Raw genomic sequence first — 16578 nt, forward strand, 5'->3', positions numbered from 1 at the left:
GTTTTTTCTTGTATTTGGATAACATGTGGTGCGATTGGTGTATAGCTGAATAACATGAATTGATGATCTAATGATGTTCATTGTTTTGTGCGCTTTTTACGGAACAAAACTAAAGATACATTTCATGCGATGAATAAAAATTTCGTTCGAATTTTTCTGTTCCTGGTATCAAAAGTAATGCTACTCAAATATATCTCTAATATCTGTCTAGTCATAGAGCAAACCAATCACCTTCAGTTCCAAAGTAAATGACCTTTATCGAATACTAACTTTCGAAGAAGAAAAAAACCAATCATACCTACAAAATTGCTAACGTATCTCGCACAATATCACAGCTCTAATTCCTAAATGTATCACAATTGCCACAATCCATCTGGATTACTAAAAATAAAGACATCTCCATGCTCGCTCCAGTTTATATACCTGTATCGATTTCTTTTCTTTTCTGGATGGTTGAGCGCACAAACCAAAACGATGCGATCTCAGACGAAAGTAAAAGCCAACAGAACTGTGTTATCTCGACCCGGTAACCTTCTCCAAAAATGGCTGCAATATCGAATCCTTCCTTCCGGATTGACTACCGTTTCTTGCACCTCGCTGATATTCTTCCACAGTATCGAATGCTTGCTCGTCTTTCACTGTAGAAGTGTAACAAAATTGTGAGCAAGCTAAAGGGTGTGGAGGCTTCCCGTACAAACAGCGCCCTTTATTGGCAAACAAAATTGATAGAGATAAAACATCTTTTCGACATTTCTCAACCCCAGAGTTACGAGTCCATTCGCCTGTCACATAACACTTGTGCGTACCAGCAGTTCGTGCATCGTCATTGCCACGGTGGGCCCGGAGACAGAGACATGCTTCTTCAACACAACTGTTGGTTTTTCTTCATTCAGTGTACTCCGTTCGATGCGCGATGAACCGAAAGCTTTGGTTGCCACTTCTTTAGCAGCATGAAATGAAAATGTCTCAGACATAAACGTAATAAACTTGACTCGCTCCTGAAATTACACAATTTATCAAACAGCTCCCATCGACAGCACATGTTCCGAAAGGTGACCTATCTAACCTACATTTGGTGTAAGGAACGGGGTAAATTGCTTTGATGGATACCTCCGCCAGTGTTGGATGGAAGAAGGGTAAAAATAAATTCATCTCCTTCTGTAGTGCCCAACACTGTGCCAGTAAATTTTGACACAACTCACTATCGTACCAAGCAAGATGGATACGTAAGAAGCACACATTTCAGTCCTTTGCCATACGAAAAGTATCTGCCGTTCGTACATACGCACGCACGAACACGTGTTATCTCCAGCGTTTTTGCGAAGAAAATGATCATTTTCATGTGACTTTTTTTTGTACAATTTTACCCTGAATATCATCTGACCAATATATCTGTTTTGGTGTTGCACAACAACGTGCAGCAAACCCTAGCTCTTTATGAAATTGTGGGCTGCTTATATTTTGGGACAAGCGTTTGCCATAAACCCCCGAAAATGCTATACGGCTACCCTCTGTTTGGTAATTTGGTATGCGGGTAACAGCATCACTTTATACATCAACCTCGTACGTATTAGACTGCTGTTATCAAACTTTGAACAGTATAAATATACAATTTTAAAGGGCACATCATGTTAAGAAGGAAGAGAGAGGATTACCATCACCATAACATCTTAATGACAACTGAAATTATATCGATTATTATAGACGTAAGACACAAAAAGCTGCTCGAATGCAAATAATTCCACTATCTCCAATAGCCTTTGGACTTTTAATGAAGTACTTGAATGAATTCTAGTGTACCAAGCGTAGCGTACAGTTTGAGAATTCAGCTCTTCAATAACTTAACTTTCGTTAACTTTCGTCAAAACCATAACTTACCAAGGTTTCATTGTTATAGTCGGAGTTCAAAGTTCGTCTTTGTCCTTACCATTCCTTGAAAATCATGCATCTGAACCAATGACCTTGACGCAGCACAAGTTTTGTGAAGGTTATTATAAGCTATGCGGAGCGAACGTACAATTTCGTTTGAACTTTAAATCTATGTTTCGTACCTAGGCAGCTCATGCTATCAATGTGCATTCGACAGACAAAATTCATTCCTCTTCACAGTTCGTACTTAATGCCAATTATTGCAACCATCAAAACTTTTACCTACTCATTAATCGAAGTAGTGAGTTTGCGTTTTGTATTCTTCTTGTAATTAGGTAATCGCGCGTTCGAGTTCTTTTGCAGTTCAAATGCAAATCAAATCACATTTATCTCATCTGCAATTAATTGTGATATGATATTCTTCTTTAAACAATTTTTTTTTACAGATAAAGTAGAAAAACATGTCCATAAAATTGCAGCTTCAAAAGAATGTTTAACGTTTACTGTATTTTTCTGCAAAATTTTGAAATTTAGACTTTATCAAAAACTAAAATTCTCTGAAAACTGAATTCCATCACGCTATCAAAATGCTTTTTATTAAGTATAAGTAACAAATCTGTTTAAAGTATTGCTCATACATTCAACCTTTATGCACTTACACTTACTGATAGAATTTCGTACAAGTGAAAAACAAAAAGACAAAGGTGGTTCAACAGAACCACTCTTCAAGCTAATACGCATTTCAAATTCAAGCAAGTGTAATAAACATGCACTCGCGCATGTTGAAAAACTTTTCATAACTGAAATCTTCTTACTTGGGTAACTATAGTAACCAAGCTAGGAGAGCAGCTAGATACGCACAAGTCTTGTAAATTGCAAAACTTTTGCATATTGCATGATGGTTCTTCTTTGACAAATTTTACAGAATCCACCGAATAGATGTTGCTCGTATGTCAAAAGAGATACTCGTCGCACGACTTAACAGCATGCCCGTGTGCCTCATACGTAGAATTGACTATCCTGCTATGGGTAATCAATTAGTCTCTGAGAGCCAAGCCCATTAGTGGCACAGGCTGGCCTTCACTGGCAACAGTTGTTGCGTCTCTAAATAGTAAATAGTAAAAAAATAGTAATCAGACGTGCCGGTTCCTACAAGGCTAGAAAACATCAATTTCCGTCCAGACTGTTTCCGGGCCACGCAAGAACTCACTGTTCGCTTTACTAGTGGCGTGATACTTAATAAGTCTAAGAAGCTTGTATCAGGCAACACGACTGGGAGGGTCATTTTGCCAAAAAAGCAAAGTGTAAAAGGAAATATATTACTTAAACTCATTTTAAAAAATCCGTGCTGTTTCATGTCCTTTATATATTCAACCAACCAACCAACCACCATATCGATCGAACAGACACACAAACAGTCACTTCTAGTTCCCATTTGGGAATTAAACTCAATGCATGCATCAATGCGGAATGTGTTGGGTGTCCTGTCAACCAGTTTAATTTTAGGATTGTACCCACTTTAAACCACCAACTTCCGTTTGTTTTGCTTTTTATGTCTAGCATTGGGCTATATACCTCCATAATATACGCTTGGAAATTGTTTCCTAATCTATGCGATACGCACCGTTCTGCCCAATTTGACTCTGCCCAATTTCCCATGTATTTAAAAATTCCTCTCGACTTTACCTTATTTTTAGCTCTGTCTTATTCTCTCTCTCTCTCTCTCTCTCTCTCTCTCTCTCTCTGCCTCTCTCTTTCTCTCTCTCTCTCTCTCTATCTGGCTCACTCTTTCTCTATCTCTTTCTGTCTCTCTCTTTCTCAGTGGGTTGCATAAACTAGCTTTGATAAGAAAAAGAGATACAAGCACAATCGACCCTTATCTTGCTTTCATATATTACGCGCTCAGTCTTTCCCTTCCATTGCAAATACAATCCTTTTCGAACTCTATATCTGCCTGTCTCTATCTATTTTAATAGTCGTCGACCTACGCTCAACGATCAAAAGGTCCCCGCAACATAGAACCTAGGTTCAAAGAAACCGTAAAACCGCGTACCCCACATCATTCCCTCCTAACACCCACCAAACACCCACTTCATAGGATTGGGGCGAATTTGTATATGATTATGATTATTGCCGTATCGTTTATTTTGAGTGCGTGTCGTGCCATTCGCTATTAAAAATGTTCCCAACCAAAACTCGCTGTCGGCCCACACGCACTCGCAAAAAGGGGTACGAATGTTAGGCAGGGATTGTCTGCCAACCTCCGGCTTAATTTGATTGTCTGCTTTAGCTACTTTTTTATGCCCCTTTTGCGGAATCCTTTTTCAATTCACAATACATGGAAAGTATTTATACACGCACACATCGAAACGTAAGCAATCGACAAACGATCATCATCGAGATTCCTTTCAGGTAATAATCTGGGGTCTTTTCTAAACTGGCAATGGACCAAACAAGAAGAAGCTCACAATATCCTCACGACCCTTTTTCTAATGGCTTAGCACATTACTTTCAGTTTGAAAACTTTCACCATTTCTCTCGTGCCAAAAAATACACAATTAGGCCCTTATTTGTAGCAATTTAAACCAACATCTGTTTACTGCCCTTTAAAGCAGAAGCATATACTTTCATTCAATCATTCCAGTGATTAGGTTCCTTTATATTACCCTTGTACATCTTACAAAACAACTAGCAAATATGGTATCGTATGTGCAAATATATCAACAAATACAAATCGTATATTCAGCACCTTTTCAATGCCTCATTCACCCATTACAATGAAGAGCAGCTGTTGAAAACCCTCGACAACCGAGTCATACTCACGCTACACCCATTAAAATCAGTTCGAATGTCGAGTTAAATGGATCGTGTGATATCGCCGAGAGCATGTCTATCTTAATGTGGATTCTCTTTTGCTTTACAAAACTATGTTTTACGTGGTAATAGCAAAATGAACGAAGAAACTACTTATCCTATCAGCATATTTTTTCCAACCATTTTTTTAAATGGTACATTGGCTGCATTAATGATTGTTGGACTGCATTTCTCGGAGAGTCCGTTTGATACATGATGTTCTGCACTGAAAACATCATGTGAACTGTTTGCCCATTTTCTGAATCACCCATTCCTGTAGCCCGTACGGTTCCACTTGATTGCAGCACTTCCATTAGCCAAGTGCAATAAATTTAAATCGACATCCCTGCATCAGAGCAAATCTGCACAACTTCCAAAACATGCTCTCTGCCAAATCCGTTCCGGAAAGAAATTGATAAATGTCCTAGACAGCCATGACTTTGCTGTGCTAGAAAATGCGCTGTTGCGACTGCTTCCATGGGAATTGCGCATTCTAACATCGTTCCATTCAATGCCCTTCTTTTCTTGCAACTGAAGATTCAGGTTATTTTCCAACACAGCGTAACTGCACAATCTGATGCACGACGAAACGGCACGTCGTATAAATCAATTATTGTCACTTTTTGTAAGCATTATTTTTTGTTATCAAATTATCAATGGAATTTTACCATGAGCAGCCATTTCACCGTATACGAGAGTCTACTCAGCTAAGCGGCTGCTTTTGGGTTCTTTGAAATAACATCAAATGAGAAATGCATCTTCTTTACAACTCATGAATTTTGTGAACACCGAAGTGAAAACTGCATCTCACTTAGCATACGGAATCTTGTCATAATCGTGTTCAGCAGTAAATCTACATTTTTTTATTTTTGTTGTACTTTCAAAAGCCATTACAGATGAGAGCCTAAACCATTTCACTCGGTGGGATCGTTGACGACAAGCATTGTTAGCAAAAAAATCATTCAACTGTATACACAATACGTCGTTTTTTGATGCGATCCTTCACACAAAAGCACCACTAGTACCACTAGTACCTTAGTGTAGAAGTCGGCGAGACATATTTACAAGGGCCCGGATTCAAAGGATTTGTTTGTTCCCGCTCTCACATCCAACAAATGCCTGACAACCGATGTGCCACCCTCAAATGTTCAATCCTGCAAAGCTACCGTTTCGGAAATAACCGCTTGCTGATTTACCCGCTCATGCTGCCAAAAACCGCATTCAATAATAAATGCAAACGAATTTATTGCGCAAATATTGTATAAACTGCAGCATAGACAACATAGCTACAATAGTTGAATCTTTATTGTGATTACGGGATGTGCACTACATGGTAAACCACGCGTTTAATACATCTGAAGTATTAAAAAGAGGTTTCTTTAAACAACAATTGAAACTATTCGTAGAATTATGCATAAAATACTTCAATTTGATTTGAATAAGACACTGACGTTACAACTCTTTTTTCAAAGATATGATTTTTTGAAACAACAAAACATACAACGCTCAAATTACGAGTCGCTCAAATTCCAGCAAAACAATCAAAAATTAACATACAAATAAGGTGTGTTTAGAATGAATACACCAACACTTGTGGCATTATCGTTCTTTCAGTTGTTGTTGAAGGTCTGTCGCTGTGACGAGACTAATGAACATTTAATTAGGGCGTACCATACGGGGTTTTGTCTCACATGTTTGCAGCTGACATTTGTAAGATCAAAGTGAAAGAAATGTAAGGGCTCATTCGCAACCAACTGCCCCGGATTCTGTTCTGACAAATAACCGGCTAACCGGGTACAGCTAAAGACTTCACGCCGGAAATTAGCCCGGAAGCGTTACATCCGAATTCTATGGCTGATTCATAATTATATTGTCCAACTGACGTTAATTGCTTTCGAAGTGCCAATTCTTGCCCGTACCTTCAACCGCTTCTTGTAACTTGTAAACAGAAATTTGTTGAATATAAGCTAAGTGCACACATATTAATCATGAAACACCCCAAAGCAAATGTATACCATCCATCAAGAGAAGAAAGTGATCGATTGCTAATCGCAAATGGTTTAAGCTCTGGCAGAAAAATCACAAACCGTGTCCTTTCTTTACATTTTCCTTGTGCCTTCCAATTTACCGATGGCACTTTTCCAAAAAACCGCAACCAAATCAAATACGATTCTGTTCAACTGAATTCGTGATCCATCTTAGATGACACATTTCCATTATCTTTAAGAAAATCTAAAATGTAAAAAAAATATCAATCCGATGCGTATGATATACTTAAAATGAAATATGATAGAGTTGATTGTAAAATATGTCTTAGATTTTCACACGAGTTTCTTGTTTTCTGCGTACAATACAATCCACATTGCACGGTAAGCCATTATCTACTTTTGCTAAAACGAGCATACTAGCTGCATTCACATCATGTTCCGGCTTCTCTTGTACTTATAACATGTTTGATAACTCTGCACACAACACTGTTTCAGCAGGAACCACAACAATGTATCTTATTTCCGTTTCAATTTTACAACCAATTTTTGTGTCAGCTGCAAAGCTTACAATTGCCAGAAGCAAGAATCATTTCGCTCGGCTGGGAAAGGAAATGAATGGAATTATAGCGTCACAAAGGAAATGAAAATCTTGCCAATATTTTCCCATCGTATGTCTCGACTACGAACGTATACAAATTCTACATTCAATGACTATTTTATCTCCACGTTTCCATCAATGGGATTTCAAGTTACCCCTTTCATCGTCTCTGTATGTCTGTCAATGGTGTGTGGACAAAAATGACTGAAACTTGGCATGATCGCATGTCTCGTCGTTTCCATGATGCGGCTTAAAAATTGCACTACTTTCAAGCATGCTTTCCTTAAAGATGAACAACTCCCAACATTTCATCTGCGTAATCCATCACAAAACGTTTTCAACGCTCAGTCCATTCTCGGTCACATGCAATATTTATGCTGTCTGTACGGAACCTCCGAATCTGACCAACTTTCAGATAAATTATCAATTTTACACTCTCGAGATATGCTAGGCAAATTTCATGGAACGCATTCCACAACTCTTCCATTTTGTAGCTCACCATGGATTGGGTACATGGAAAAGCTAACGAATTTAATGCCGGCTAGATTAAATCGAATTTATGTAAATAACACATTATCCTCTTTGTCGTTACCTGATCTGATTAATTCAAAAGCATCGATACAAACAAGAACCCAAACTGCCCAATACCGATTGCTTATTATTTAATGCATTCAATCGCGTGCATCGTGCATCCGCGCTAGGTGCAGAATGCAGAACCTGCTGCACTTGCTGGAAACAAAAACAAACATCATCATCACCATGCAAACAAGTTGCCGTGTTCGTATGTTTACGAAATGCACTACCTTTAATTTTTGCATCCAATCTATCGATTTAATTCAGCAAATTCGAAGCAAAATCAAATTGTTTCAATTGAATCTCCCTTCGCCTGTAGAGCGAGCTCATACACGAGCTCTTTCCTCTTGCGTGACCTTCCGTGCTTTGAGCGATTGCAAAGGTAGTGAGTATTTACATTATTTGCACATCGTTGCACACTCAGGTTGATTAAAAAGCTGAACTCAGCACTGCATTCTGCCTTATTGATAGTGAAGTAAACTACTAACCAACACGATTAAAAAGCACTCACTCCGCCTGCGGAGCTTTCCTATGTAGATTAAAAAACAACACACAAACAAATAAACATGCCATTCCTGCACCATTGGACATTTGGGGAAAGTCAAATTCAGTACCAAAAGTCAGGGCGAAAGATTTTCCAATTACTGAACCTGCCATACCCAACTGCCGACCAGGCGTCTCCAGCAAATCCATTCAAGTGCTCTCTCATGTTCATGCCCACCAAAATAATGCTTTCCGCAAATGCTCCATCTCTTTTGCAAACTTTATCTGGGTTTTAATCTCATCGAGTGCGCTATGGGTCCCTCGGACTGGCGGCTGTGTGGCACGGTTCATTCATTTAATGTTAATCTCGGGACTCGTGAAAGCGCGCTCCGATACAAAAACATGGCCTCAAATCCTGTAAAAGCCTAACTAGCGTGCAATGGATGAATGGCATTATGTATCGCGCATGATGGATGCCTTTTGAGCGCCTTCGCTCCGCTGTTTGCGATAATTATAACAAACATATTCGTTTTACCATTATTTTCATTTCCCCTATTTCCCTCTTTCGCAAAGCATATCGCCACAAAAAAGCTATACAGCGCACGGTCCCGGCGGAGGTCAGGGCACAGTGGACACAATAGGGGAAAAACAACAACCTGGAACGAAATCACGTTGCACGGTAATTGAAAGCCAAATCAGATCAATCATTCTGCTGACATGGTCATGAATACACACACTCGAAAAAGGGATCCCGCGTCCCGCGTGCAACAAGGGATGAGTTTATTTTTTGCACCACCCGTAAATGCCCCTGGGAACGTTTCTCATCCCCTTCACCGAACAGCTGTCTGCGAACAGCTACACGAAACCTTTGTTTTTACGGTTACCTTTGGGTGCACTTCGTTTCACAAAGTGCCCCTGGATTGGATTGTTCTGTCACACTGAAATCCTGACAACGTCAAACCCTTGGCACCCTTGACAACAGATGACACTTTGGGGCAGTAACGACACAAAAGCTCACCTTACCGAATTTTATCTCTCCTTCTCTGTCTTTCTCTCTCTCTCACTGTCTAGGTTTTATGGTACTGGCTTTCAAGTAATATAAATAATCTCTTAGAGTTTTTAAACTGTCATTCACACGCAATGTTAGATGCAATGTTAAAACATATTGTTCAAGTCCAGAAATACCTAACAATTTTTTACCCTTTACTCTGTTCCACAAATTTAAAAATCTTCTATTACTTGCTTTGCCACAAGCGAAACAATTGTTTTTATCCTTTGCATCGCCAACGACGCTCAAGTTACGTCGACATTAAATAAACTTCCATTTCGGTTCGACTCTCTAGCACATTACCTGCAGTGCACATTACCTTTTGTCACAGCATTAAAACATGACTCTGACATTTTCTAGTCGACACGTTCCAATGCTCCTACTCCTCTCATTCCACGGTAACCTAAGTCACGTGCTGTTTCAACGCCAAATACGCCACAAATGCCAAATACGCCAGCGGCAGCGAAAGAATAATCCTCATTGCGCGCCTGTCATTTCATTTGTTCTCGGCTCAACAACGCATAAAGAAAAACTCATTCTTCTGCCCTCGAAGTCAGCCACGCTTGTGGGATGAGAGGCACATTCACATCTTCTTTTGCGTATGCGAAGCATTCTCGTTCGCGTTCGGGAACACCACGGCACTTGTTAATATTTAAATTCCACTTCTCGCAGAATTATCGACGTAAGCTTAGACATGACGCCAGGGTGCGTCACGAGCATGGAAACAAATTCTAAGCAATCACTGGCAACGGTAGCGACAATGGTGGATGTGGGATGTGGAAGCAAGCGCTTCCAAATAAACAGAAACAAAGTTTAATGTTTCAATTTGTTAGCAGTTTTCTCTTCTCTGCTTTAGGTGCATGTTACGCAAATTCTACCCCCGACGTTTTGAGCTCAACTTTTAGCTTTCGAAGTTTTGCCTCATAGCCAAGAATATACATCTAGACTATGTAGACTTTACCAGCATCCATAACTAATGCCACAAATCTCTTCTCTATTTTTATTCTTTCCATCGCTCTCTCTCTCTCTCTCTCTTTCATTCTTTCACTCTCTATATATTTATCTCTGTCTCTATTACTTATTCTCTCTTCATTGTAGCTGAACTTGCCGGTGGATCCCGAAAATTTCGCACCGAATTCCTCCAGGAGTGGCCAACGCCAGGAACTGGGCCTTATTTTGATACCACCGTTCCAAGCAACATCACCGGTTTGGTCGGCAAGACGGTCCTGCTAAACTGCAAGGTGAAAAACCTCGGCAATCGAACGGTAAGCTGTTGAATACTTCATGAAATCATATTTTCCAATATCTTCCGGCAAACCCATAATCTATCACTGTAGGCATCTTCAGGCTGTGGGGCCCAAGGCTTGTAACGTTACTAAGAATGTTTTACCTCCAGTAGAAAAAATCCCAACATTGGAAGCATTTTGGCCGTACCAGCTAATTAACGCTGGGCCGTACCATTCCGTCAATGTCCGGGATTACGGTGCTAATCACAATCTCACTCCAACGATCCAGCTAAACATCCTCTTTGCTGAGTCCTTCTCGTTCCGGTGCAGCATTCTCGCGGCTCGTTTGAGAAGATTGCTTAATCTTCAGCCATGGTCTGCACCATTGACATGGGTTTTTTTCTGCTACCAACGTTGCAGCTTCCTTCGCCTGGAACTCGAGAGGGCAAGCAGTTTCGGTTCGGAATTTGAAGCAGGATTAGGCCGGATGATAATTATCGTCATCTCCGCTTCTATTCAGTGAAATCTGCTTAAATCTCACCTAATGGGTTAATGCCAATGACTGCTTCGAGGCGACACATTTCTGAAAACGAACCTTGTTTGCTATTTTCTGCTGTGAGATAAAACCGGTTAGTTTTTCTCTTTGCGAAGCACCAGTCATTTAAAAACATCCCAAGCTCAAACAAAACGCACTGAAATCGGATAATCATAAGCGTACGTCAGTAGAAAAACAAGGTCACATGAGATTCCACGGAGTTGGTCTCCATCTGCAGGTTGGTCTGTATTCCGAGGAGGTTCTGGTTCGCAGTAAAAGGATTGTGTCGATGGTTTCCGCGTACTGGCTGAAAATGGACACTATTCCAACAAAACGAATGGCTACATAAATGTTTGCCTTCGTTGCTAATGCCTTTAGGCGTGACTATCGTTTAGCCAAACAATGGTGTAACTATGGCAGCATTTGCGTTTTTGCTTCAGAATCTCTTTCATTATTAACCATGCGATCCACTTGGTACGCCGACTAACGAGTATTACTCCAGTCGGTAGAGGTGCCTGGATTTGTGCAACCAATTGTTCAAGGCTAAAAGTTAATACACAAGTTAGAAAAACCTTGCGTTCACACTAATTAAAAACTCACTTGCAGCAAAAGTTCATTATTTTACAGCCCGAGTTTTTTGCTTTGGTTAATCATGTGCCTGTTGCGCTCACCCACTTATCCGTAGAAATTTCGTTTTACTGACAATTAATTGAAAGGTTCACTTTCAAAACAAACTTTTCCCATTTTGTACACTTGTGTGCTTTCGACACCGTTCATTGCACTAACAAACAACATACATCGTTGACCTTATTGACTTGATCCAATTCGCCATGCTTATTCAAACGAAAATTAGAATAAATGTTCATCCTGCAGCGTTATGTCTCATTCTGTGCAGGAATATCATGTTCATTTCAGCCGTCAAATACCACCCGGTCAATTGTATGAGCCGGTCTGTCGTGCCGATTTTCTAAAGAGTTCGCCACGCACGCTGAGTCTACCGTCCATTCATAGCCGTCTCGCGGTTCTTCCTGACCTCAGGAATGAGGTTAACTCGCGAGTTCAAGTGCTGATGTTGAGAGAACAAAAATTACCCACTTATTATCATCGTTGCCATTACTGTTATTATTATTATTGTAATAAGGCTTTGCTCCAGTCTTTTAGGAGTGAATGTACGCATTCACGACGGCTACGTACGAGCCACGCTCCGTCGATCACACACGTGCCCGAGCACACACAGGCAAACATCAATTCATTCCACCGTAATTCATCGTCTAACACACGTAATGAGAAAAAATAACGGTCGGCATCCGGCAGACTCCCGCGGCGTTGAAATTTTCCACGTGAGCCACAAAGGCAAAACTGTGCAAGAAATAACGATGTTCGCGAGATTTCTGAACAGCATCGCGTGGGGCCGGTTACGGATGCCGCGAACTCAGCTAGGATGCCTCTTAAAGAGTCACCCAGCGTGGCTAACGTCTCCAGATGATTGTGGTGTTGAAGTTTTCAAAAGGCTGTTAAGCATGAGCACGGTGAATTGAGGATGAGAAATGTCGATGTTTTCACATCCTTGTTTGTGTACTACCCACCCATCGGCCGTCCCGGAACCCGCCTATTCATCCCAAAGGTGCCAAATTGCTTTGTTCCGAGAGAAAAGGGTAACCTACTTCAACCAGTGGGAGACTGTAGAAATTGCAGGCTTTTACAAATTGGCTCCGTTTTCGCTCACAGGCCACGTTTTATACAGCACGGACCCGATTAATTTAATTCCATTTCATAATTGGGTTCATTTGTCCCACACTTGAGCTCATTGGCTTCTGTTACAGCAGCATTGCGTTACATTTATACTGCTTCCAAGACTAACGGGGCCAATAAATATGTACTTATCGTATGGACAATCTGAACTCCGAAAGTAAATCGTTGCTACAGACTACACGCTAGCTAAGCTCCGATTCAACACAATTTCTCTACCATCGATATGCACTTCCGAAATCGAGACATTTCTATGACTCTGCAAGGATTTCTCTTTATGAACCTCGACAGTTCAATCCGATTTCAACCTACCGTCTGTACGTAGTTCGCACCCCTCTTCCAAAGTATGCAACCGTTGCTGGTAGAAAGCTCGGAAAAACAAACACTGCTTCTCGTCTTAGCTTTCTAGCTAGCATTTTTCCCACGTAGCAAAACATACACACCCCTCGATCTAGCGTGCAGTATCGTTTCGTTACGATTCTATATCTCTCCTTTTTCTTCCTCTCTCTCACACACACTCTTTCCTTTTATCTCTACCTCTTTTTTTCTCTTTTCCATCAGGTTTCGTGGGTTCGACATCGAGATATTCACCTCTTAACTGTCGGACGCTACACCTACACCTCCGACCAACGCTTCGAAGCGATGCATTCACCCCACACGGAAGAGTGGACACTCAGGATTCGGTACGCCCAGCGCAAAGACTCTGGCATTTACGAGTGTCAAATATCGACCACGCCACCTATAGGACACTTTGTCTATCTCACGATAGTGGGTGAGTATTACGTAACACCTTGAAAATCGTTCCCAACCTGCCGATCCTCGACAGTCCCGATCAACTTTCCGTTCCAAAAACGCACCACCAAACTATTTCCAATTACTCGCCTTTTTCTCCTTCTTGACTTGCCTGCCAAAGAGCAACTGTGCGACTGCCGGGCACACTGTTCACTTGCCTACGGGGAAACGACGAGCTTTTAGCACTGGTTTTCGATACTTTCCCAAAACCTTTTCCACTGGGCCAATCCACCCTGCACTATCCCCGTGGGAGTTCCCAGCCCGAACGATGCTGCATCAGCAAAATGCACGAGCAAAACTGCTATCATTTCGAAGGCGCCGTTTGGCGCGGAAAATTGCAATACACGAAAAAGCATGGCGAAACTTTTTGACTTCAACATTGTTTCCAGCATTTGCGCGAGCGAAGCAAGCAGAACGGTGCTTCGCTTTTTTTTTTGGTTGACATTTCGTTCACCGTTCTATTTTGCGCTGGCAACATGCTTTAAAAAAGTGGAACTCCGTTTGAACGATACAGCTACGGACGGACACACGGATCGCTTTAAAATGCTGTTTTTGAGCAACTTAATTTCATTTTTCACTCGTTCCGGGTGGCTAATTTCTAGCTTCCTAAATTCTTCAAATCCTTGCGTCGTATTGCGCCTTCCCGCTTGTCATCCACGCAATATCCTTATGTGGCCGTTAGCTGGCATCGTTTGATATACAAATAAAGAAACACAATCCCTGCCAGTGGATGGCTACGGTTGTGCTGATTTCTTCCGAAACATGTGTATCGGCCCGACGAGGTCTACTACCGCTCGAAGCCAACAAATGGTAAAAGCAACATTAAAAGCATTCCTTCTAATATGCTTTCCCCTCGTGTGCACATCCGAATGGGCTGGCAAGCAAACCGCACGAAGGATTTGCCACGTGCAGGCGCTGCTGGCAAGCGAGCAGCACCATCGACAAATCAGTACGCCGGAACCGGAACCATCGCAATGCGGAACTGCGGGTGCGGCCCGGTACGCTCGTAGAAAACATACGGCTTCCGGATGTTATGAAATATGTAGAACATGTACAATATTATGAGCAGCTGACAGTTCTCGTATTCGGCCCCACGGGGATTGAGTGTATTTTTATAAACCCCCACCAGACCTCACCTCATCCATAAACTGCTACCACTTCCCATTCCCAACTTCCAGTCCCAATCAGTCACCACCAGTGCTTTCCCACGTCTTCCTGAATATTCTGTATAACTCTTCGCCCGTGGTGGTGTACTGTTGCTTTTATGGATGCCTTTACCGCACGATTCACGATTTGTGACCCAATAAGCCCGGGAAGATATAACCTTCACTACTGTTCACTCACACTGGCCACAAGGATTGGCCAATATGAAAACCTATGTTTCCTTTGCGAAAATTATGTCGTTGACTAGTAACGAGTGTTACACACACACACATAAAGATGCACTCATCAGTGCTTCATGAAGCTTTAACAAATGTTAGCTTTTATTACAATCACAATGCCACAATTTCGATAGCACTCACCGATGCTACTTGGTAGCAACGCAACAAGGCGGCAATTTGTTTTGGATTCATCCCACAAAAGTAACACGGCGTTAAACGTATTGGGGTAGTCTGCAAAGTGTGGCACTGTACAGCACCATCACACATGTCGTGTTTCATACTTTGTTGTATTTGTTATATTTGCTCAGCACTCGATCTACTTGTTGCCGCCCAAATGCTGTCCTCACACGCCAAAATTGATTGTTCATTTCCCTAATAATTTGCACCACCATCGTAATGGCTCCCCCTGCACAGCAGCATTGTTTAACAAAGTGCGAAAAACATGTCACAAATTGCCCTTCTACTTTGCGCCGTCGCAAGTCTAGAAGGCACGACGCCACACTTTTAACGGTGCTACGTTTATGATACTTTTACGACAGTCCGCGTCCTAATTTTCCACCGTCATCGGGTACCCTTTGGCATCGTAAAGAAAGGTCCCGACAGGCGAATGGCAAGTCACTTCACCGTCATTTTTACCATTTTCTTCAACGGGCCATCATTCTTATTCGCCTCTCTCTCTCTCTCTTTCTATATCGTTCTTTGTCAACCGCTTTGTGCACCGTTTCGATGCTAAATGTATATTTAATAAACTTCCTTATTTTCTTTTGCTCTTTCCGTTTCCGTACTGTCCCCCTTCAATCTGTCAATTTTGACGTCGTTTGCTTGATTGGGGACCATTGTGCGTTCATCAAATCCAACAACGATTTCTCTACGCGATCGCTCCATCATTGACCCTGGCACCGCAATCGCCGACCACTGTCCCACTGTGCCACTGGCCAACACTTCTTCCTTCAAGAACCAGTGACAGAGATTAACGGAGGACCTGATTTATTTATCAATAAAGGCTCGACCATAAATCTCACCTGCATCGTGAAGTACGCCCCCGAGCCGCCACCGGCCGTCGTGTGGAAGCACAATCGTGATGTAAGTACTCGCTGTCTCTCTTTTTGCGACACGGGGTCCCGGTGGGTCCTTTGGGGCCTACGGTGCGCTCTCGAGCGACTTTTCGTTCAGCCGATAACCGTTTGCCGAAACGTTTCGCTCTCGCAACCTGCTCCGATTCCTTTCGCAGGACATTAATTTCGACTCACCCAGGGGAGGCATTTCGCTCGTCACCGAGAAGGGAATCCTGACGACTAGCCGGCTGTTGGTGCAGAAGGCCATCGCGAGTGACTCCGGTCTGTACACCTGCGAGCCCTCGAACGCCAATCCGGCCTCCGTGCGGGTGCACATCCTGAACGGTAAGTGTTCTCCCGCGTTGGGTGTGTTGTCCAGGCATTTTCCTTTCACACTTTCCAATGAGCTCATCGGCCGCTGTTACAC

At 41.9% G+C, this 16578-nt stretch overlaps 1 protein-coding gene across 12 annotated transcripts in view; it reads left to right on the plus strand.

Annotated features, from left to right (window-relative positions):
• LOC120895332 (zwei Ig domain protein zig-8-like) overlaps positions 1 to 16578 on the plus strand; it is a 54550-nt gene that overhangs the window by 35296 nt on the left and 2676 nt on the right. For 11 of the 12 annotated variants that reach the window (XM_040298598.1, XM_040298595.1, XM_040298594.1 and 8 more), the window contains 4 exons: positions 10511 to 10677; positions 13484 to 13694; positions 16052 to 16179; positions 16328 to 16496. In XM_040298598.1, the coding sequence (XP_040154532.1) occupies positions 10511 to 10677; positions 13484 to 13694; positions 16052 to 16179; positions 16328 to 16496 (675 nt within the window). The remainder of the gene's footprint in view (positions 1 to 10510; positions 10678 to 13483; positions 13695 to 16051; positions 16180 to 16327; positions 16497 to 16578) is intronic. The other variant, XM_040298604.1, reaches the window with a different exon arrangement.

The sequence above is a fragment of the Anopheles arabiensis genome, chromosome 2, assembly GCF_016920715.1.
Source record: "Anopheles arabiensis isolate DONGOLA chromosome 2, AaraD3, whole genome shotgun sequence".
NCBI classification, from domain to species: Eukaryota; Metazoa; Arthropoda; class Insecta; order Diptera; family Culicidae; genus Anopheles; species Anopheles arabiensis.